The sequence below is a fragment of the Zerene cesonia genome, chromosome 12 (assembly GCF_012273895.1).
Source record: "Zerene cesonia ecotype Mississippi chromosome 12, Zerene_cesonia_1.1, whole genome shotgun sequence".
Classification (NCBI taxonomy): domain Eukaryota; kingdom Metazoa; phylum Arthropoda; class Insecta; order Lepidoptera; family Pieridae; genus Zerene; species Zerene cesonia.
The window spans coordinates 3,504,795-3,527,435 of NC_052113.1; the positions used below are offsets into that span (position 1 = coordinate 3,504,795).

Genomic DNA, 22,641 nt, shown 5'->3' on the forward strand with positions numbered 1-22,641 from the left:
CTTCTAATAGCTTTGAGAGCGGTTTGTATATGAATTAATTTAATCGACGCAATAAAAACGAATTAACATATAATAACACTTTGAATTTCGCACCATGCTTTGCCTAGGTGCGTTGAGCGCATGCGCCAGAGATAAATAATTTATAATTGCTAATAAAAAAAACAAAGAATAATATAAAAACAAAACCTATAGACCAATACTAACCTAATGATAAAGAATGTAGATGTATAGTAAATAAATTAATCAATTTTTTTTTTTTGCAAAACTAAATGACATATATATTTATTAAAAAACTATATATAGGTGACCTAACAAAAACTATTATGTACATAACAAACCTAACCTAGACTTATCGATTCGATATCGACTAGGTCATTTTGATTCAAAAATCCTTGAATGGGGCGCTTAATTTGTGTAGGTAATCCCGTTAAAAATGTGTAATTTTTATGGTTGATGCAATTAAATTTAAATGCCTACAAAATAAAGGTTCATAATTATAGTCTTAAATAAAACATTTATATTAATTGCGATGTGTATCATAGAAACAAAAAAAAAACATGAAATTAGAAATTGGCAAATGGCATCATCGCAGAGTACACTCATTGTTAAAATTTAAAAGTAAAAAAGCTTCCGTTGGATGTCACATAAAATTAGAAATTAATCGCATTGCATCTGTACTAATTATTTTTACGTACCTACGTAATAACGCATTAATTATTATTATGGAATCAAATCATGTTGACGCAAACGTGGTAGGATAATTTTTATTTTTATATTACATTAAAACGTATTTCCTTGTGTCAGTGAACTGAACGCACCCGACTTTGATATTCGCTCATTCAAGTCGAGCATCACCACACGAGTTAGTGAATCAAAGATAAAAACTTCTGAGGGTTTCGTTAAATCAACTTAAACAATTTATAAGGGATTATTAAATTGAAAATTATTTAAGTTATTGTAAAACAATGACTGACGTGGCGAAAAAGGTAATGATGTGTTTAATTTATTCGTGATATGTGTAGGTATAATCAAGTATGTATAAACTCATATTTGTTTTTTATTTCGTGTAGTATACGAAGATGTCTATTAGTAAAAATTTAAAGATTTTTATCTTTACCTCCATTTGAGGCCTTTAACCGTCTATTTGGAAAAAGTTTTAAATTCTTGACGAAACGACATAACCTCACAGTGCGGCCATGGTATTGTCATTGTGATCATGGCATACAATTCGTAGTTAAACTTTTGCGTACTGTTTATAACTTAATATATTAACTAATTATTAATCTGAAAACAATTTTTAAATTTCCAGGTCCAAGACTACAAAGATTCACTCAAACAAAAGGCTGAGCACCTTATAATAAAAGGATTCCCAGAAAAAATAGTAAAGTTGAATGAACTTCTAGAAACACCAAACTTCCAAAATAGAGACTTAGTTGATGTCCATCAGGTAAGCAATACTTTAGATGAATAAAACTAAATCTTTTAAGCTTTAGATCTTTTGTCGAGTGCATTTTTTTCTACATACAAACACTAAATAAGTAATTGAAATGATTTTCAGGATTTAAACATTCCAGTGCCTCCCCCAGCACAAGCTGTTAATGAACCCAATGCTAAGAGGCCAAGAGTAGATTCATCAGAGGTCTCCAGTAATTCTACTATAGAAGGTACAAGGGTGTATGCACTTCCCAATGGCAGTGTCCCTTGTAATAAGCCTCTTAGTGACCTTATCCACCTTGTAAAACCTCATATCAGAGAACTTATTGAGGATTCTAACTTGGTAAATTATAACTTTTTACTTAATTAGGTTGTGTGAAAGATCTTATATATTTATATGAAAAATAAAATATTATTGATAATAGAGTATTTATTCATCAGCCACTACTATGTAGTAAGAATTATTAAAATATCTCAATCAATGAGTAATACATAACCATATGCTTAATTAATATTACAACTTTTTGTGAAATTATCAAGTGTGACAAAAATCTAACATTAAATTTATATTTATTTTAAGAGATTACTCTTATTATAACATGGTGATGAAAGTTTTTAAATCTCAATTTTAGCTTAAGATGTGGATCTCATTTATGATTCCTAAAATTGAGGATGGTAACAACTTTGGGGTATCAATACAAGAAGACACATTAGCAGAGGTCCAATCAGTGGAGTCAGAAGCAGCAGCATTCTTTGATCAAATCTCAAGATACTTCATATCAAGAGCAAAAATTGTTTCAAAAGTTGCCAAATACCCCCATATTGATGACTATAGAAGAGCTGTTAGAGTGAGTATAACTTATGTATATATGCATTACAAAGATCACAATAACACAATTAATATTAAATAGAATTTATTGTGATTATGTTAAAATTGAAATAGTAATCTGAGTTTTCTTGGATCTGAGTATTAGACAAAGAGTAGTTCCACTGGAAAATGTTAATAGGTTAGGTAGTTATATCAAATCTCATGAAAATTTGTTACAGTGAGATTTGTACTTATACATATAGCTACTTCATGTTTAATCAAATATACCTAGTTTTGCTTTTACAGACATTTAGTGTTCTGATTATAAAAAACTTACTAACTTAGTACATACCAACTTGGATCCTAATCAAGCAGTTACAAATGCAATGTATTATTCCTATGATTTTGCTTCTAGTTTATCAATCTATGACATATGGTATTGGTTTTTTTGCACTGAAGTTCTCCATCTAGTCTCTGTCTTCTCCCAACTACTCCTCTCCCCTCTACTCCCCTTGTGACAAAACACAAATATCAATGTAGTACATAATATATGTATGGTATGAAATTCTTTCATTCTTATATATCTTGGAATTTATATTATGTGTTTTATATTTTACATTTTCTCATATGACTTGGTATAATTTCCAAATAACTGTACCACATTGAATAAATCTGTTGTTTGTCCAATGTGGTGCAGCTATTTCAAAGCAAAGACCATCCCTATAGGAGTATTACATATATTATTTAATGAGCTTCCGCCCACAACTTTGTCTGTGTGGAATAGTTACTTTGGGTTAACGAGAACTCAGTGCATGGTGTGGAAAAAATGAATAGGAAAAAAATCCCCAGATTTTTAAACAATCTTTTTTGGTGCTCCCCTCCTATATGTCCGTGATGCGTGATGATATATAGCCTATAGCTTTCCTCAATAAATGGGCTATCAAACATTGAAAGAATTTTTAAAATCGGACTAGTAGTAGTTCTTGAGTTTAGCTAAATTAGAGTACAACCCAACAAACAAACTCTTCAGCTTTATAATATTATTTGATTTAAGAACATAGATGCAATTCTATTTCACATTGATAAATAATTAATTCTGAAAATCAATTGACACTATGAACTAGTTATATGTTATCATTTAGTATTGCTTCTATATAATATATTTTATTTAAAATAATTATTCATCATTGACAGGAACTGGACGAGAAAGAGTACATATCTCTATGGCTAGTCATGTGCGAGATACGCAACCGCTATTGCTCACTGCATGACATCGTCATAAAAAACCTGGAGAAAATAAAGAAACCCCGTTCCTCAAATGCAGAAACATTATATTAGGAAATAATTTTAATCTCAATTGTAATATTAGTCACGCAAGGCTCCCTTGTGAATTTAAGGATAATTCTAAAGCTATCTTGTTTTTTATTCACTAGGCAATTCTCTGTATGATACATATTAACTTTCCTGATTAAAGCAATAATGAAGATGGAATTAAAATCGAAACTTCTCTTTCTTATTTTATCATTTGCAAGTAATTGAAAGAGAGGGCACGATGTTAATTTCGTGTACAGTATCTTTAATTACAAAGGTAATGCAATAAATGCTTGATCAATTTCAAAACAGGAGCACAAACTAGGGCACTTATTGAGTATTGTTTTATAACACAGATTGAATTTTTGTTGGGAATCACCAAAAAATTATTTAATTTACATGGCATCAATTTTATTATTATTATTAATGATGTAGTATTCTAATTTTGGGTATTATAAGAATAGCCACAGAATGTGTTTGTAATTAAAAGAGCTACTGTTGTTATTTCAAATATGTTCTAGTGGGTTAAAAATGAGATGCTTATGTTATATCATAGGTTTGTAGCCACTATGAAAAATTTGAATACTTTGCCTTCAAAAGGCGGTATTATATAAATAATGATTTTGGATATATTTTATCATAGTATGTGATTTATTCCTTCAATAAATAAATAAATACAATTGACCCAAAAAAGCAAGTTAATATAAAAATTGATTCATGGCGAGACTGATTTAATTTTTAATATTTATTTATATGGTTTTACAAAAATTTATATTGATATCTATTTTTTTTTGTAACACCTGTATTAAAATATGAACTGCTACAAAACTCTGATATAACGCCAACCAATGATGCCCATTTATTCCTTGTAAACTTTAGTGTAAGTGCTTACTATTGTATTATCTGTTTCAACAACTTAATTTATTTTAATATTGATAAAATTGAGTTAAGTGCCTAATCGGAAAATATTTCCACATTGACATTTAAAAATATAGCTGTCACATGTTCCATAGATATGTTGGTGATCAAGATTTACAAAATTGCAATAAATACATTTGTATGAATGTGAATTTGTTATTTTATTTCAAGGTTAATTCTATATTGACTCGACAAAAACTGCAAATTGAACATGGAAAATTAAAGAAACATATTGATGGACTCTAATTCCGAAGTGCCTCAATTAAATCTTTAAAGTACTATCAAGGAAGCGTAGTGCACGCTGATAGTATGTTGCGATTATAATTAAATTAACCACTAAGATGTTCCAAGGTATTGTGTGATGTAATGATGGTACCAAGTCATCGCACCGGTTACAAACTTGCATTTTTTATGGTTGCTATTAAAAAAACGGAATTGATTCTACTCTTAACACCTATTCGACAGGTCTAGCTCTCAGGTCTAGCAATTATGAAGTGATTAGCTGCGCCCCTCGGTTTCACCCGCATAAGTCGGTATCCCGTAGAAATATCGGGATAAAAAGTTGCCTATATGTTATTCCAGTTGTCCAGCTGTATACGTACCAATTTTCATTGCAATCGGTTCAGTAGTTTTTGCGTGAAAGAGCAACAAACACACACATCCTTACAAACTTTCGCATTTATAATATTATTATATTAATAAATATTAATATATTATAGTAGGATAGGATGACTGCTGTTTTGGGTCTTTTTGAGGGTCAAATCGAAGCTTTTTTACAACGGCATTGTAGCTTTGTAGAATTTGTAGCTAGGAAGGCTTTAAAAATGTAACGTATTACGTTATTATTTTACGTCGATCATTTGTATTTAAAATTCAGGTAGGTTTTATTACTTTCTTATCACCCCTCGTATGGTTGATCAGAAAAAGCAAGATCATATATCAGCCAGCCACATTGCTTTTCGTAGACAAACTGTATTATTTCGTTTACAAACTGCGTCGTCAATTAACAACTGTTTTGCATTTTGTTTGATACCGAATGTGCCGAATCAGATTTTTTTAGGACGATTTGTGTTCATCGCTGGCCATTGCTAGCTTTTTTTTTATAAAAAGAACGAAATTGTTTTCGTTTCGACGTTATTGACATATATTTCATATTTCACCCAATTTTAAAATATATTTAATTTATACTTGATTATGATATTTTTTTGAAAATGGCGAGTGACATAGAAAAAGGTGATTTTGGTGATAGTGCTCGCAACAAGTCTCGATATGAACTGACACCAAAAAACTCAAATCACATATTCAATGGTGCTGGGGAAAATATTCAGTATCACAGTGATTCCGAGTCCACTATTTCTAAAAAAAGTAAAACTCGTTACATTAATCCTGCTATATATATAGAGACTGTCGAAGCCTCCCGCTCTGTGACGTCATTACAGACCGACTCTTCTTGTGTTGATGACATTACTCCCCATCCTCATAGCTCCTATAGAAGTAATTCAACCCCATTTCTTACGGGAAGACTGTCTAGTACGTCTTCAAGCAGCGTCAAAAGGAAATCTTGTAGATTATCACAAAACATTGAGAAGGATGATATAGAAGAGGAGTCACCGCGATACGACAGGACATATCGAGAAGATGGACCTGATACATTTCGACTATCAGTCGCATCTCTGTCTACAACCACAACGGCTAAAGAAGAACGTGAGCGAAATGAAAAGAAAAGACAAGAGGCGTTTAAACAGTGGCTTGAGAGGAAAGAGCAAGAGGTGCGCTTGTAACATTCATTTTAAATTTTAATAGTCGTTGTGCCAGTGATGGTTTTAGCTTCTATCTGATTCCGATTTAGACATTATTATTGGTTAGTTCTTACGCGTAGGCAGAGTGGGCGCAGATTGAAAAATAGATATCTATTTATGATATAAAAACAGATACAGAAAAAAGCTCCGTCATGGAATTGTTCTTACAATTGTGTAAAAACACTCTTTGTGTTTTAAGGAGAGTGTCACAAATTTAAGTTTATTGATTTCAAACTATGAAAGTCGTATTCTAATTTCTTTCAACATTTAATTTATTTATATATTATAGAAGCGTGAAAAAGCACGACTTGAGAAGTTGAAACGCCAAACAGCGGCCACAACTTCGGCGGAACAACGCGAGGAATCTTACCGGCGCTGGTTAGAACGGAAACGCACTCAACTTGAGCGCCAAAAGGCTGAGGAAATCATGCGTAAATATCGTGAAAACGAACGCCTTGAACAAGAGCGTAATAGACGGCAACAGGATAGAGATGAGAAACTGGCGGAATGGATCAGAAAAAAAGAAGAGGAAATGAAAAGTAAACTTTACACATACGTGCATTTCATTATTTTTTTATGAATATCAATATTCTGAAGGACTTTCTTTACAAATAATATTTAAATGTCTACAATAATACATAACAATAATACAACTACAATAACTTAATAATTTCTATTTTAATAATTAATTGCGTTTTGCATTTTTGTTATATTTTTAAGCAATGAAAACTCGCGCTGAGCGTCGAAGTGCGCGCGCCGCTATTGAGGAGCAAAGGCGGCGGGTCCAAGGTGAACAAGCTTACCGTGATTGGTTACGCACCAGCAAGAACAAGCCCCTGCCAGTACCTCTGAATCAAGGAGAACTTAGTCAGTACCGTACTTCGTATTTGGATGTAAAAATTATTTAAGGGTTAGGGGTTTTACAAAGGAAGCTGTTATTTAGCCTTGCCTTACTTAGGAAGCAAATACACCATTAATTGATGAGAATCGTTTAATATGGAAAGTCAAACAAATAGAGTTTTAATGCTGAATTAATAATTTTTCAGGTATGCGGGGTTCTGTTTCACAGATGTATATCAATCCTATTCCGTGGCAATCCACAAATTGAACGACCTAATGTTTTTATTACTATTATTTTTTATTATATACATTATCTAACTTATCGTGTTCAATTGTCTGTTTACCGCATAGTTATATGTTCTGAAGTTACTGATTTAGAAGTATCATCGACGGGTTTTGGATAAAATTTTGTAGTTTTTTGAAAGATTTGTTGCAAATTGTTGATTTGCGTTTGTTTGTATGGTATCTGTTATTTAGCTTTTAAATACTTTAAAGGAAATAAAAAAACATGATTTGTGAATGAAAAACGTTTTATTAATATTATATTCTTATACTACTATGCATCTAATCTATCAATCATAACAGGGTCCCTTCAAGTACACATTTTAATATCTCATAACTACGTAAAAATTACGATTTACGATTTTTTTGTTGCGTTTACTTATGATAGATTTTTTAAATAATTATATTTCCCTATATTATAATGTTAAAATCTATGTTATGGCTGAAAACGAAAGAATTAAGCAAACATTTAGTGCAACTACTTCTAGGTATTTTATAAAATATCGGTTTTATTAATAACAAGCATTTCTACGACGGTCGCTTAACAATTCCCTTCTAGTTTCATTTACGATAGAGCAATAAAATAATTTTGCAGGGTTTATGTTAAAACAAAATATCTATTTTTATGAACTTTCCATATCTTATATAACAATAAACAAATGTTCCAGAAATTATTTCTTGCAATTCATATTTTTTAAATCATGGAACATAATAACGAAGTTGACCAATACAAAGAATGATGAGTTGATTCAGTTCGTTACGAAAAAATATGCGACGATTATTATTGATGTAAAAAATGTTTCAATTTCCTAATACATTTCTTCTTCCTCCTTAAGTCTTAGTATATCGGATTTGTTCATGAAGTAGTAGGTCGGTTGTCTTCCTTTTAGGTCTTTGAGGACACGTTTGGCGCCTGCTCTAGTGAGAATGCGACTGAGTGATTCCATTTTGTCTACACCCATTGCATAATGTAAAGCTGTTCTTTCCAGCTGAAAATGTGAACGATTATAATTATTTGTGATTCAGATTATTTAGAAAAGATGTACGTATTAAGGGTTTAAGAATATAATACATAATTTATGTTCAAATTGATAGAGCTCAAGTAAGCAATACAAGTGTTTCTTTGATAGATTCGCAAAAGGATGAAGATATTTCTTTATTATGTTTAAACATACGTTTTTAAACCCCCAATGTTACAATTTTGTCGTTCATGTCTGACTGTGGCATGGTAGCTCTCAAACAGAAGGACCAATTTCGATGTGCTATTATAAATTTGAAAGAAAATTAGAGTATGGATATAAATGAAATTTCTTACATTATCCCCAGTCTTCAGCAAATTGGGAAACGTCTCCGCCAAGTAGGCGACGACGTCCTCATGCTGAGCGAGAACGGCGACGTGCAACGAACTCCTCCCGAAGGAGTTCTGTGCGCGAGCCAGCGTCGCGCCTCCCTCGCGGGAGAGGATCTCGCGCACCAGCGACAAGTCCCCGCGCCTCGCCGCCCCGTGGAGGCGCTCCCGCGATTCCTTACCGTATGTAAAAGGAAAAACTAAGAATAACTCTCCTTAGTTTTTTAGTGACTCATTTTTGTTGCTGTTTTATGCTACGATCAATATAATAACTTTTTAAATGTATTGACTTATGTCTTGCAAAAATTCTAATATTCCTTTGTAGAGAAGAACCTATTAGTTTTTAATAACTACCCGATAGTTATTAAAAATACTAATAGGTTCTGATGAATGATGAATGATATTTTAATCACAAAATTGTAATAAACCCGTCATTGTATTTTTAAATGATCGTAGCATGACCAGTTAATAAATATTATTGCGATTTTACAGACATTCATATATATAATATCAGTTGAAAATTTTAAAAAGTTTAAAGTAAGGAAAACATAGTGCAGTCAGTGGCACAGTAATGTGGTAGCACACGGTTGGACCTCACAATAATAATAAGATCAAAGTAATACATAAATTCTTTCAATATAATAATACTAAACGTCGAATGAACTGCTTAATTTATAATGAGACAAATTTGGTAGGGCTGAGGTTGCTAATTACAATTGCCTACAACTCTTAGTAGGGAAAGGGGCATAGTGATTATAGAGAGGGGCTGGAACTTCACAAGACACATACCAAGTCGCAAGAGAAAAAACAAAAGAATTTCTATTGTCAAGGAGTATATTATTATGCCAGAAATGTTTATCAACATATCTATACTAATATTATAAAGCCGAAGAGTTTGTTTGTTTGAACGCACTTATCTCAGGTCCGATTTGAAAAATTCAATCAGTGTTAGATAGCCCATTTATTGAGGAAGGCTATATATGTACGACGGGCGATGCCGGGGCGGACCGCTAGTATACTTATAAGTCGAATAGAGCTTTTTTGTCCTGTTCCTACCTCACAGAGTAGTAAAAGATATGAAGTATAAAAGGTAAAAATTAAATAGAATGAATACCTCGAATGCAGGAATTGATCCGAGTAAGTTGGCCATATCACTATCCCCCCGCTGTGATATAACTTCGTTGATTGGAACACCGTCTTCGTCCACAACGTCCAATATGTGATCATATCCTTGCAATAATAATTCCATTATTTTGTCACTGTTGCCTGAAAAATATAATTTGACTAAAAATATAATAGTTATTTGTTCTCTAATAATATAATATTATTAATTGATTTAATTAGGTAAATTATAATATTGTTAATTTGTGAACTAATTACAATCTTAATCATTTACGAGTTATTATAATAAGTTTTGATCCTTTAAAACTAGCTAAACTAAATATAAATGGGCTCTGAAACTTCAAAGTTATGTCAAATTGGAGAATAAATTTTGATAATTGATATAAAGTACACTATTAACTGACCTCTAGCTGCTAAATGAAGGACAAAGCGATCAATTTCAGCTGTATTCTCCAAAACGTTGGCTTGTATGGAGATATCTCTTGCCGTTCGGTACAACTCATCCCGATATCCAATGCTTACTTCTGTTTCTTGTAGCAATTGAAACAGAGCATTGTTTGTGTGGGGTCGAGCTGCCGCGAAGTGTAGCATCGATTGGCCGTGTTCGTCCTTTAATAAATGGTCAAATAAATATGTATTTGGTTATAATATGGTATTGCAGATTCGGATAAAATTCCAGAAGGGGTAAGTAAAGTGGCTTTCCATAACTACTTATATAGTAGATATGAAAATGTGAAAAGCTATAGAGCCTAGAGCAGATATGGAAAATAGTATCGAGCCTACAGCAGATATGGAAAAGGGTATGGAGCCTAGAGCAGACATGGAAAAGGGTATGGAGCCTAGAGTAGATATGGAAAAGGGTATGGAGCCTAAAGCTACACAGAGAATCCCGTTCACATACCCGGTCGGCGCTGGAGAGCGCGGCTTCGGGCGCGTCGGGGCTGGGCTCCTGCAGCGGCTCCACGGTGATCACGTCGATGGGCCGCGTGGGCCGAGTGGTCGTCCGCGCCGCACTGCGAACTGCGTCCAAGGGCTTCGTGCCCATCCTAGAGTTCGACGTGTCGTCGTTTGGAGGGGGATAGTCGTTCTCGAATTCAGGAAGACCTTTTGTTAGCAGCGTGTTTGATTCCTGCTGCGTTTTTTAAAAGAATTACTACACCAACCCGTGAAATGAGCATTTTTTGTATCATAAATGTTCATTAAATATTCACTTACCGGCGTACCTAATCGAGGCTTGTCGTGATCGGGGAAATTATGAAGGAATGACGCTAGGAACGCGATTGGATCTTTCGGTTTCACGTTAGCCACTTCGGTCAGACCTTTGATCAAAGGATCGCCGAGAGCTGAAAATACAGTTTCCACATCAAGTTCTGTCTTTCCAAATTTATTATTCTTTTCCATTTTTAAATGCCTTACACTTAGCGAGGTATCTGCCTTCTTCGGTGTGAAAGATGGGAATGTCCAATTGGCCGTTCGCTGCGTGACTCGCGTCTGAAAGCGATCAATTATTCAGTGTTGACCTTCGATATTACAACACCGCTGGATTAGTCGCACATGTTTATACATGGGGCTTAACTACCGCTACTGAAAGGAAAATCGAATAGCGGAAGTGGCAAGTTATTAACTGAAAAAGCTTTATATTATTTATAGGTCAGACCTACTATCGATTTATTCTTTTTAAACTATGTAGCTACTACTTGTAAATTTAGACAAAAGTATAGACAATTACCTATATAATATTGTTAAATGACAGATGTTCCACGGTGCGATAAATACGGTCTACACTTAAAAACTAAGTAAATATACCTCATACATTTTTTATACAAAACACACATAACTACAATATAAAATACCATGTAATTTTTGGAAAGACAAAGGTGTCTGGTGCTTTCAGCGAGTGCGTTGTAAAAGCTTTGTTTATTAAACTACTTCGTGTACAAGCGTGATCGTTTAGCAAACACGTCGTCCTGAAGTGTTCACGAACACGCCACTCACAATGTGTCTAGAAATACTTATTATTCAGTACTGACCTAAGAGTTAATAGAGCCTTTAAATCCTAGATGCAATGTTCTCCTTGCACCTATGCCTTTCCAACGTCATTATTAAAATCAAAATAATACTACTTTAGTGAACTTATGAAACTAATATTTATTTTTTAAATTAAAAGTTTAGTGCTTCTCTTCCAGGCCGCGTATATTCAAATCCGCCAAACTGCTTCTTTTTCTTCGGAATATGTTACTCAACATCGTCGCTATATGTGCGGAATTTTGAATTGACAAATCTCTCTCGAGATGAAGAAGATTAGATATCGCAGTTGTAAAATCATTGAAACAATTTATTTCGGTTACACTTAAACTTTGATAGTTGCTGACTTTAGCAATATCGGCGCTTAAAGTTTCACGATATTGTAATCCCCTCATTGCACATAGATGTTTTATATTCTCCAAATCTTTTGATAACCCAGGGAAGTTAATAATAAGGCTTAGGCGAAGTCCCGCACCCAAAAATGTAGGTCTGCTGGATAAATGGCCGAGCTTTTCGTGCCAAACGAAATCAAGTTTATTATGAAGATACCTCATGATATTAGAAAGTCTACTAAAAGGTAGCCCAACTTCACCCGGGGAATCGAGTGGTGTGGAGATAATTACCCTTAAATGATCCTGAATATTAATCCATATTGCTACTGTTTTATCGTCACTGACGAAAACTCCTCGACCATATGGCCAATGGTTTCCATGCAAACGACTCAAGTCATCGATTTCGTCTCTTTCACAAAGAGCAATTAGTAGTCCTGAAGATGCTAAAGTTGCACTCACTTCAGATGGCTTTTCTAATACTTCATTAAGCGTATAATAGCTACCTCCCTTTTGATCTGACTCAGGACTTAAGAGCCCAATTATATTTGTAAATTCTGCATTCAGTAATATTGTAGTGATAATTCTTTCAATTGCTTCTAGTTTACCGATTTTGAGATTGAGGGGTAATTCAAAACCTTCTATATTTCTTGAACATTCTATATTACCCGATAAAACAAACTCATCGCTTGGATCCACATTTAGTTCTACCAGAGCCTCCGCTGAAGTTGAGGAATTTGAAACAACTGAATTATGAATGAAATCGGACGGAGGATGAAATGGCAATTCATAAGAAATGTTAATATTATGTAAATCCTTTAAAAGTGGTGTCAGAAATTCACTAAATACATCGTAAATATAATAATCAGGCGCTGTCACACCACCCGGAAAATCCTCTTCCACTGTTTGAATTATGTTACGATTTTCAGGTATCTTTTTAACGGCTGGCCATATAACATCGAATAGGTCATGATCTAATTTTGTTATTCGGTATTTTAATGATTCAAATACAGATTTTTTAAGAAATCTTCCAAGAACTAACGGGGGTGTGGCCTTATTCGACGATGCTGAAAGAGGTGTACGCGTTTGTCTTGCTGATGTAAGGAGACGGTAACAGCGGTCTAATGTATCCAGTGTCTCTGGGGTATCCAAAGATCGTCGGCTTGACACACGATCCTCTGGCACTACATAAATTATTAGTAAGATTTAACGAAACAGTACATTCAACAAAAACAATAAAATTGTCATTAAATCTAATAATAAAAAAAAAACAAAGTAATTTTAGAATCTAACCCATCGTCATAATTTTCACTTAATGCAATTTTTTAATTGTTTTAAACTAACCTTTATCAGAAAACATTTCTTTTATTTCTTCTTCACTGATACCAAAATCAGTCAAAAGGTGATTAAATGGTAGCAAATTTGGATTTTTATAATAATCATCTGCAGATTGTCCATTCTGGAACAAACATGACCCTATTTCATTATGAAGATGCGTATAATAATTTAACACTTCTCGAAAAAGAAGAGATAAAATTCCTTCATTACATCATCCAAATCCTTCGAATTAGCGCCAAGTTGTTGTAGTAAATTGTAATAATGACCATTGTCCGGTAAAACAGCTGCGTAGTGTAAAGCCGTTCGACCCTCAAAATCGACCGCAGATAGAGTCTCTGGAAATCTGTTGAAATGTTATAATTTTATGATTTAAAAAAATGCGCAATAACATTAAGAAATGGGAATATATTTACCGTCCTCCTAAATATTTAATAATATTTGTTTTTCCATAAACCGTTGCAACGTGTAGAGGCGTAGCGCCATTTGCAGATATCGGATCTCGAGCGATTGCAAATTTTCGTCTATCTAAGGCCGCTTGAAGTTCCCTTATATTTCCAGTTTTGGCAGCTAAATGCACTTTGTTTATCTTTTGCTGAAATTTGTTTATAACATAAATAAACGAAAATATTAAGTTAATGCCTAGATGGATGGACTTTTACTTAATAGGGTTTTTACTTACTTACTTAATATGTATCCACATAACAAAGTTTTCTGTGCTTACCATGTAAACCGGAACATTTTCTAGAAATGCTTGAATTTCCAAATTATCCGAATATCTTCCGATAAGTCGGGATCCCTCACCATTCAGCACTAATGTCGCTAGCATTTCCATATTCCCCGTATTAATTAATTCGGTTACTTCGGGGTCTATTTGATTATCCTGGCAGATTAAAATATGACCGATGAATTTCAATGATACAATATATTAGAAGTAACATTTAAAACTTGATAAAGGCAATCGCGCACTACTTTCTAGTCAACACAATGTTATAATCTAATAAGCTAGCAAATTATCTTTAACGGTGTGTTGTGTTTGTGAAAAATATATTATTGGTGTGCTACAATGATGCTCTTTGAAACGGCACGAGAAATATCTATTTGTGATGTTACCTTTTCGGTTGAGTTTAATATTACTCCAATAAGAATACTTACGACGGTAATGAGATCTCCGTTTCCTTTTAAAATTACACTTGCGTCTTGTGAGTCTTTTTCAGCTTCGCTACTCACAATACCTTCAATGAGGCTTTCTTGGGTATTGCGACCGTTGGTGTTGCCTTAATGTGTAAAACAAAAATATTGAACGCGTAAGGGACCCTTATCAATAATTAATTTATATTATTTAAAAGAATATTTGCTTAAATTGCATGTGATGTGCCAGACGAGACCCTGTCACTCCTAACAGCACTTCCAGTTTTTTGTGTTTCCTTTGCAATAATGTGTATGTCATTGTGTTCGGTTTGTGTGTCACCTTGTGCTTGTACATCATCGTCGTCTTCGCTGTGATCAACTTTGATTTTACCTTCATTAACTGCAAACGACGCGTCATCTTCTTCGGAATCATGTATTTGTATACCGTTTAATTTATTACTATCTTCATGGTCTTTAGATTCTATAGATTTTGTATCGTTCGCGTCATCGTTTATATCATGAGTATTAGAATTATCGTTATTTATTGGATCATCTGTTTCAGAATTGTTATGATTATTTTCAACTTGATCTGAATCATCTTGCTCATTGTTGTCATGAGCCTCATTTGTATATGCATGATTTCCTGTGTTTATGTCATTATCATTGTTTGTATCGTCTGCTTCTGAGTTGGGCCCTTCGTCATTTTTATCATCTTTATTACAATTTTCATCGGATAAATTTTCATCAAAGTTTGCTTTATTTGTTTCAGTATAAATTCCAGGCCCGGACTCTTCTGCAAATTCAAAAGATGTTTTTTCTTCTACACTTTCTATATTTTGTTCATTTTCAAGTGTATGCTCGGTGGTGTTTTCAGCTTCACCTTTTTCAGTATTTGTTTCTATATCTCCTATGTTTCTAGATTCATCGTTACTTTCAAATGGTGTATGATCGTAAGATATATTTTTATCTGGCACGCTATCAGATTCAATAGTTTCCTTTTCCTCCTTTATATTCTCTCCACCAATTGGATTTTCTTCCAGAACATTATTTGTGTCGTCTTCATTATGATTTTCTAGATCAGAGTTGTTATATTCCTCAATACTTTCCTAAAACGTAAAAATAAAATCATGCAGATGACTTTCAAGCAATGCAAACAAATAAAAAGTAAGTTTTACTACCATGCGTCATGTGCTCCTCACCTGAATATTTGTTTGGTTTTTTTGGGTGCTTTCTTTTGGTTCGTCGGTGTTTTCTTCGATTGTTGGAGTCTTTTCATTACTATCATTTAATTCAGGTAAATTACTTATTAATTCATGAGTACTACTATTTTTCATGGCACTTGTGTTATTTTCAGTATTTTCAGATAATGTGTTAGATAGTGTTTTTGAAGATATATTCTCAGTCGATGCTTTAAAATTTTTTCTCTTCGGTTTTTTATTTAAATCAGGTGTGTAATCAGTGTCTAAGATTTTCCAATCCCATGAAGGTGGATATGCACTTGATGGTGTTCTGGGAGCATCGGGTAAAACTTTTAGGAGATTCTTATCAATTTCTTGAGGTCTGTTTATATAGTAGGCAGGTGTCTTATTTTTCTAAAAAAAGAAATAATTTACAAAAGAGAAATTATCTACCTTTCATAAACTATATTATACAATTACAATATAATAGTTATTGGGGCTTCATGGTTTGATTTTTAGTAATAATTATTACAAAGCATTTTACGCACATTATCCAAAGCTCCTTCATCTGCTCCAAAACCACTTAGAGTTTTAAAAGTATGCTGATCATCCTTTACTATTGCTGCATAATGTAAAGGTGTTCTGCCGTCGTTGTCTATTTCATTAATACTTTGAGGATACCTTTCGATAAGATATTTCAAAATTCCACAGTGTCCTAACCCTGCCGCCTTAAAAAACAAAATAGATTTAAGCAAACTCGTTGACTTAAAAATATTTAATAAGGTTGAACAGTCAACAAGTTGAGGACTAATTATCGAATAAATATAATATATCTATATAGATTTCTCGCCATATAGCAGTGTCTATGAAGCTTCGGAATTTCTTCAGAAGATTTCGAAAAAGCTTATTATATAGGCGGAGAGGCTATTATTATCTTACTATCTTACATATTTACTTATTTCTATACTTATCTACTAGTAGTTGTTTGTTACTTACTTTGTGACATACCGTCATATTATTTGTATCTTTGCTTGACAGAATTTGAGGAGGAACGGGATCATTTGTAAGTTTAATAAGACCTTCTAAATCGTTCTGGATAACTGCGTTGTGTATGTCTCGAATTGTATTCTGAAAAGAAAATTGTTTTTAATCATTACGAGACTTCAACACAACACGTAATTAAAAAAACCAATAATTATTTCCATTGTGCATATCTAGTAGCTATATAGGACACTGAACTATTTAGTACCTATTTACTACAACATTTAAGATTACCATCATATAAGGTACGGCTTCCAGGAATTTTTTTACAATCGGCTGGCTGGAGACCTCACTCAGCAGCCTGGAGCCTTGTCCCTCCCACACCACGCGCTGTAAGCGCCCCATGTCGCATTCGTGACACCATATTCTAATGTTATGCCGTTTTATCACCAAACCTGTTATAATTTATGACCATTTTAGAGATTGCTAATGTATCTAATATGCTTTGGCTTTGTTCGCGGTTGCGGTTCTATAGCTTTTAAATTTAAAAATTTATTGGTGCATATTACAGTACGAACATTTTTTGTTGTGTATGAATGCTTAAATTTTAAACCTGTGTAAAATATTTAGTATTAAGCACATGGAATTCAATACTAGCGATTATTTCATAGAACCGTTTTCATTTCCATTTCAAGAATCAAATCTTGTTATGTATTGCACCAATCTTCTTATTTTGGACGTTCCTTGTTGACTCGACATTGATCGGTATGCATTATATATACATAGGAAATACATACCTACATTGACTACTTTTTTAGATATAAGCAATATTATAATACACGATAAAAATATTTTTGTCACCTGTGTTATTTTTTAATGAGGAACGATTTTTTGATTAATTTATATTTAAATAAAAGACAACAATCCATTATAGTAGGTAGTTCAAACGACATTTTATCGTAATGCTGTTATTTTGTAATTAGTATATGTAAGTACTTTGCCAAGTCTTATCTCTTCAGCAGGTATGGATATCGGAATTCTAAGTAAAACAAAACATTTCGCTGTTTGTACACACATAGTTGTACATAATTTCTAGAAACACTAATCAATAAAAAAGTTCAAGGCTAATCGGCCGTCAATAGGAGACGTGGGAATTATTGGCTGGTGCGTTAATGGATCGTGGCATCGTGATAGCAATCGACTAGATTTTAAAAATAGTATCCTAAAATTGGATTGTTTAAAAGGTTTATCTAAAGCAGACAATATACAAGACTTAAACAAATAGACTCGCCAACGCCAATTGGATCGTTATAAGTCGAAATGAATGAAATAAATATATGAAAGGTATGAGATCAACATCAACAAGATTAAGCGCAAGAAGCGTAGTGACAATGTACCACAGATAACATGATAGTATTTTTAAGATACTTAACAATAATATTGTGAATAAATTAGCTGAAATAAATTTTGCAGTTATACATCAACAGTAAAATATTGTTAAATAAAGTAATACATGTGTGGGTTACTTAGTCACTACTACTCAATATGTATCGGTGGTTTAATGCGTAGATATATACTTAATAGTTTTTTTTTAATTCGAGTCATTTCTATAATATGTTGTCTGTGATAATACTGTCAAAAAGATGTCATCTAATAATTTGAATAATAAAAATTATACATATTATACGGGAAATTAAAAAAAATATATTATCATCTTGACCGAAAAATTATGAACCTGTCTTATCAGTTATTGTGAGATTTCAGATGAATTATGAAATAAATAGAATATGTTTTTATTTACCAGAAGAAATGGTAATTATCTTAATTGTGTTGTAGGTTGTTATGAAATATTTAATTTGATACTTTACGTACTGAAATTCGTATGTCAAGGCTATTTAAAACCTCTAGTTGAAAGACAGACAATATTAATGTTTCATGACTCAAACTACCATCGATCGAAGCCTACACATGCCCTTTCATACCATGTGTCCAATGTAGGACATCGTTGTCAATAGTCATTATGTTCCCTCACTACTCAAAACATAGTTTGTATTGACTAATTCCAACTTGGTACTTGGTAGTATCGATTGAGATTTTATCGCTGTATCTATGTAGGAAATACCATTTAACCTACAACGTATGCAATAATTCAAAGCTTATTAATAATAGAGTTTAAGATATAAGAATTTCTCTACGGTTTGGGTTGGCTATGTATCCACATAGCCATGGCCAGTGGAAACTCAAACTAAAAAAAATATTCAGGTACCTTTTTAATAACAAACGTACCTACATCAGTGGAACAAAGCTATGTTTAATTTTTTCATATCAATTTAATTACGGATAAATGGTGCAAAATAATATTTAGATTAACATGCATCCGTAATAGCTAAGTAAAGTGTGAAGGTATTCAATGAAGAGGTGAATCAAAAGTTATTGCGTAAAGAGCAACAAGTTTGCGTGACACTCAGTCGAAATCGTTTGAGATTAGCATAATACGAACTTACTGAAACGAACTGATTTGTACAAACGATAACACTTATTGCTTTTATTTTGTTTAATAGCTAATTTAAAAACTTGTCTTACACATTTTCGGTAACGGTTTGATGACAGATTAAAAAAACTATTATATAGCATTGAAAAGGTGAAAAATTACTTAACGGGTGCGGTTTGCCAGAAAGGCTAGTACGAAAATAAATAATTCATGATCACGCAATATTTCAGCCCCGCCTTAAAGAGCCAAGCCTTTATCTACACGCTAAATATGTACTTTCGACGTAACGCCTCTGTTTAGATTATTTGACCCGCATTTGTACATCGTGTGTAATGTAAAAATAAATTTGCTAAGTTATTTTAAACAGACTTACAATTTGATACTCCCGTAAAACAGAGGATATTCTTATTCATACTCGTAGTTCATCTCTTCTTAAATTACTATTTGAGTATAAAGATAATAAATGTAAATTAGACTTTTAATAATATAATATATGAAAAAGCATTTAAATTATCTGAATAATGAAAAGTAAATAAATCAAGCTAGACGAATTATAATAGTGGGTATTAAGATAATTATACGCTTGCTACGGAATGCCTACAAAACGCTACGCGCGAAAGTGCCTACGTATGCTTTGACCCATATATTATTATGACCAAAAGAATATATTGTGATAGTACCTACATAACTTTCTTCGGAGAAGGTTATATCATATGATTTGAAGTGTTCGTATTTATTAGAAACTGAATAAATGACCTTCTTATACATTTAATATAAAGTAGTTAGATTGATAATGTACATGTGTTTTTTTAAGCTACACGATTTCTTGTATGATATCAAAGTGAAATTATTTACAAGCATTTTATTATTTATGACTTGATAAATCATACAGAGTAACCGAATTACTGCGATATTTCAATTAGTCAATAAAATATACAAAATAACTAGAAAGAAATTCTTATGGAATTACGAACGAATAAAAACGAGTAAAGCAAGCGTTCTTACATAATTGGTCACTTAATTTACCAAACTTACTAAAGTGGCAATAAAGCTATTTTCGTCATGTTCTATTTAAAAGTATATTAATAGTTTATTTATTTTGTTCAGACTTAGTAAGATAATTGAATGACGTGTTGTATTAGTACGCTTTATTTCAAACTTGGCACTTTCTTTGGAAAGTGATTAAATGCATTATTACAGAGTGGGCACATATTAATCAAATAAATTTTACATAATTATGTTGTATTAAACAAAAAATAATTCACACAAAATAGATATACTATGAAATTATTGTACATTTGAAGTAGCTTATGCTTAAACTTTTTGAACTTATTAATTATTTTTTTAAATTAAACTTTTAAAAAAGGATATCTTCTTTAAACTGTGGATTAATTTAAAATTTCACAAAAAAAGGTTTTGAAAATTATCTTTTGTTTGAAATGATAATAATTTCTCAGTTGAAAATTTTAAGTACGATTACAGTTACTTTATTTTACACAATTAACTATGTAGCAAAAAAAACTCTACATTAATTAAGTTTAAGATCAGCATCATCAGCACCTTCAATAAACTTTGTACAAAATGTTAGCATTTCTGTGTTCGTGTAAAGTACCTGTAAGTTGAAACTGAAAACATAAAGTTTCCAAAGCACAAAAAAAATATTCAACTGTAAAAACTTATGATTTCTAAGTAAAAACGTATTAAATATTACTAAAAAAAAAAAAATTAAATATACATACCTGGCTGGTTTGGACGGGAAGGCATGTCGGCAGCGGGCAACGCGAGCAGAGTGCGCGCCGTTCGGTAGTGCGCTAGCGTGTGTCCGGCTGCGTCCCTCGCGCCCCGGCACGCGCCCGCCCGCTCCAACAAGCCGGCCATCGCCGCCTCATCGTGACACGCCGCCGTGTAGTGGAGGGCGGTTCGACCTTCCTGCTTATCTTTTAGTCAAGACCCATCCCCATAGATAGTTCTCGAATGTTTTTTTAAGGTCCAACTCGGGTTAAGACATTGGACCGAGTTTGCTGTTGAGCTTCTAATTATATTATGTGGATGGGATGTGAAGTTTTATAAGAATAAATTGGGATCGTCTCTAGTATATTATAGTAAAATTAATCCTACTAAAAATACCTGCCAAATCTACCTTCCTTTTCAGAATGGGACTTATTAGCCTCCTATTGAGATCAAACCTAGTAGTAAGATAGATGTAGTACCACAGATAACATAATACCACATGATACTATGCTAGGAAAAAGAGGCGAAGAATGTTATCTTCTTCTATATCAACTGTAAATTATTTCTAAGTAACTCCGATGAAATTAAAACGTAATACCTAGTATAGTATCATATTATCTGTGGTAATATTATTATGAATCATGTCGGTGGCTACTTTTTCAAAATTCTAAATTGTAAATTCTGTCAAAAGGTTTCTTTTCATACATAGCGAAAAAAAATAGTTTTTAAACTAGTATTATAAAGAGGAAACATTTTTTTAATGTTTTCAAACAAAAACTACAAAAACTAATGGATCGATTTCAAAAATTCTTTCACGATTAGAAAACAGCATCTTCACCGAGTGACATAGGTTATATATATTATGAACCACCGACGAAGCCGATAGTTAATTATAAACCGAACCGAATACGAAACTTTTATCTGACCGATAGAAACGAACGACATAAATCGCTGAATCTTAAGATTTATGATGTTTCGGAGATTTCTCATCATAGATTATGTGAGTATTCAGATTTGAAACTATTTTCATTTTCTTAAAAACAAAACATAAGAAAACGTTGAGGTATAAATTATATTGACTTGAGGAAAGAGGAAAGTACGTGTTTATATTTTTTATATGAAAATTTTATTACACTTACGGAATCTCTCTGATGCACAAGTTGTGGAAAGCATTTAACCAGCCATTCAACAATATCCATGTAGTTGTAATACACGGCCTTGTGAAGTAAACCCACGCCGGCTTCATCGCAACACGTTGATAACTTTTGACGATTATATTCAGAAGCCAGGAGCTCCTATATTTACCGATTGTTAGTGGGGCAATAATTAATAACAGTTAAAACTAAAAAGAACGTGTACTTAATAAGACATACTATGCTTTTTTCATTTCGCGCTTTTAATATTTAAAAATCGAATGTCATTGGACTTTTCCTTTATTTAAGTTATTACAGCCAGTAAAATAATGCAATATCACCATAAAGGAATCAAAAAAGTTTTATGTCCATAATTTTAATGAATATGAATTATTAATCTAAGCAACATAAAAACGAATATAATAATAAATTACGATGTGCTTCG

General features: G+C 32.7%; 4 protein-coding genes across 5 annotated transcripts; 2 read left to right on the top strand and 2 right to left on the bottom strand.

The window, feature by feature from the left end:
• Positions 1 to 604: 604 nt before the first annotated feature.
• Positions 605 to 4,623, top strand: LOC119830736 (proteasome activator complex subunit 3). Of its 2 annotated transcripts, none has more exons than XM_038353857.1 (5): positions 605 to 752; positions 1,310 to 1,447; positions 1,559 to 1,777; positions 2,067 to 2,282; positions 3,437 to 4,623. In XM_038353857.1, the coding sequence occupies exons 1-5, from the start codon at positions 723 to 725 to the stop codon at positions 3,578 to 3,580; spliced, it is 747 nt and encodes a 248-aa protein (XP_038209785.1). In that variant the 5' UTR covers positions 605 to 722; the 3' UTR covers positions 3,581 to 4,623. The 2 variants fall into 2 exon arrangements, with proteins under 2 accessions (XP_038209785.1, XP_038209786.1); XM_038353858.1 differs by lacking the exon at positions 605 to 752 and adding an exon at positions 785 to 986.
• A 1,059-nt stretch (positions 4,624 to 5,682) lies between these two features.
• Positions 5,683 to 7,378, top strand: LOC119830932 (reticulocyte-binding protein 2 homolog a-like). Its single transcript, XM_038354122.1, has 4 exons — positions 5,683 to 6,240; positions 6,560 to 6,809; positions 6,991 to 7,137; positions 7,317 to 7,378. The coding sequence occupies exons 1-4, from the start codon at positions 5,683 to 5,685 to the stop codon at positions 7,376 to 7,378; spliced, it is 1,017 nt and encodes a 338-aa protein (XP_038210050.1).
• A 257-nt stretch (positions 7,379 to 7,635) lies between these two features.
• Positions 7,636 to 21,224, bottom strand: LOC119830933. Its single transcript, XM_038354123.1, has 18 exons — positions 21,072 to 21,224; positions 17,136 to 17,296; positions 16,857 to 16,988; positions 16,409 to 16,588; positions 15,882 to 16,274; positions 14,915 to 15,788; positions 14,689 to 14,831; positions 14,276 to 14,434; positions 13,968 to 14,146; positions 13,765 to 13,897; positions 13,561 to 13,675; positions 11,279 to 11,353; positions 11,078 to 11,205; positions 10,764 to 10,994; positions 10,267 to 10,471; positions 9,855 to 10,006; positions 8,708 to 8,917; positions 7,636 to 8,381 (listed from the first exon to the last, which is right to left on the bottom strand). The coding sequence occupies exons 1-18, from the start codon at positions 21,208 to 21,210 to the stop codon at positions 8,202 to 8,204; spliced, it is 3,789 nt and encodes a 1,262-aa protein (XP_038210051.1). The 5' UTR covers positions 21,211 to 21,224; the 3' UTR covers positions 7,636 to 8,201.
• On the bottom strand, positions 12,031 to 13,513 carry LOC119830894 (arginine kinase). Its single transcript, XM_038354081.1, has 2 exons — positions 13,510 to 13,513; positions 12,031 to 13,400 (listed from the first exon to the last, which is right to left on the bottom strand). The coding sequence occupies exons 1-2, from the start codon at positions 13,511 to 13,513 to the stop codon at positions 12,031 to 12,033; spliced, it is 1,374 nt and encodes a 457-aa protein (XP_038210009.1).
• Positions 21,225 to 22,641: the final 1,417 nt, after the last annotated feature.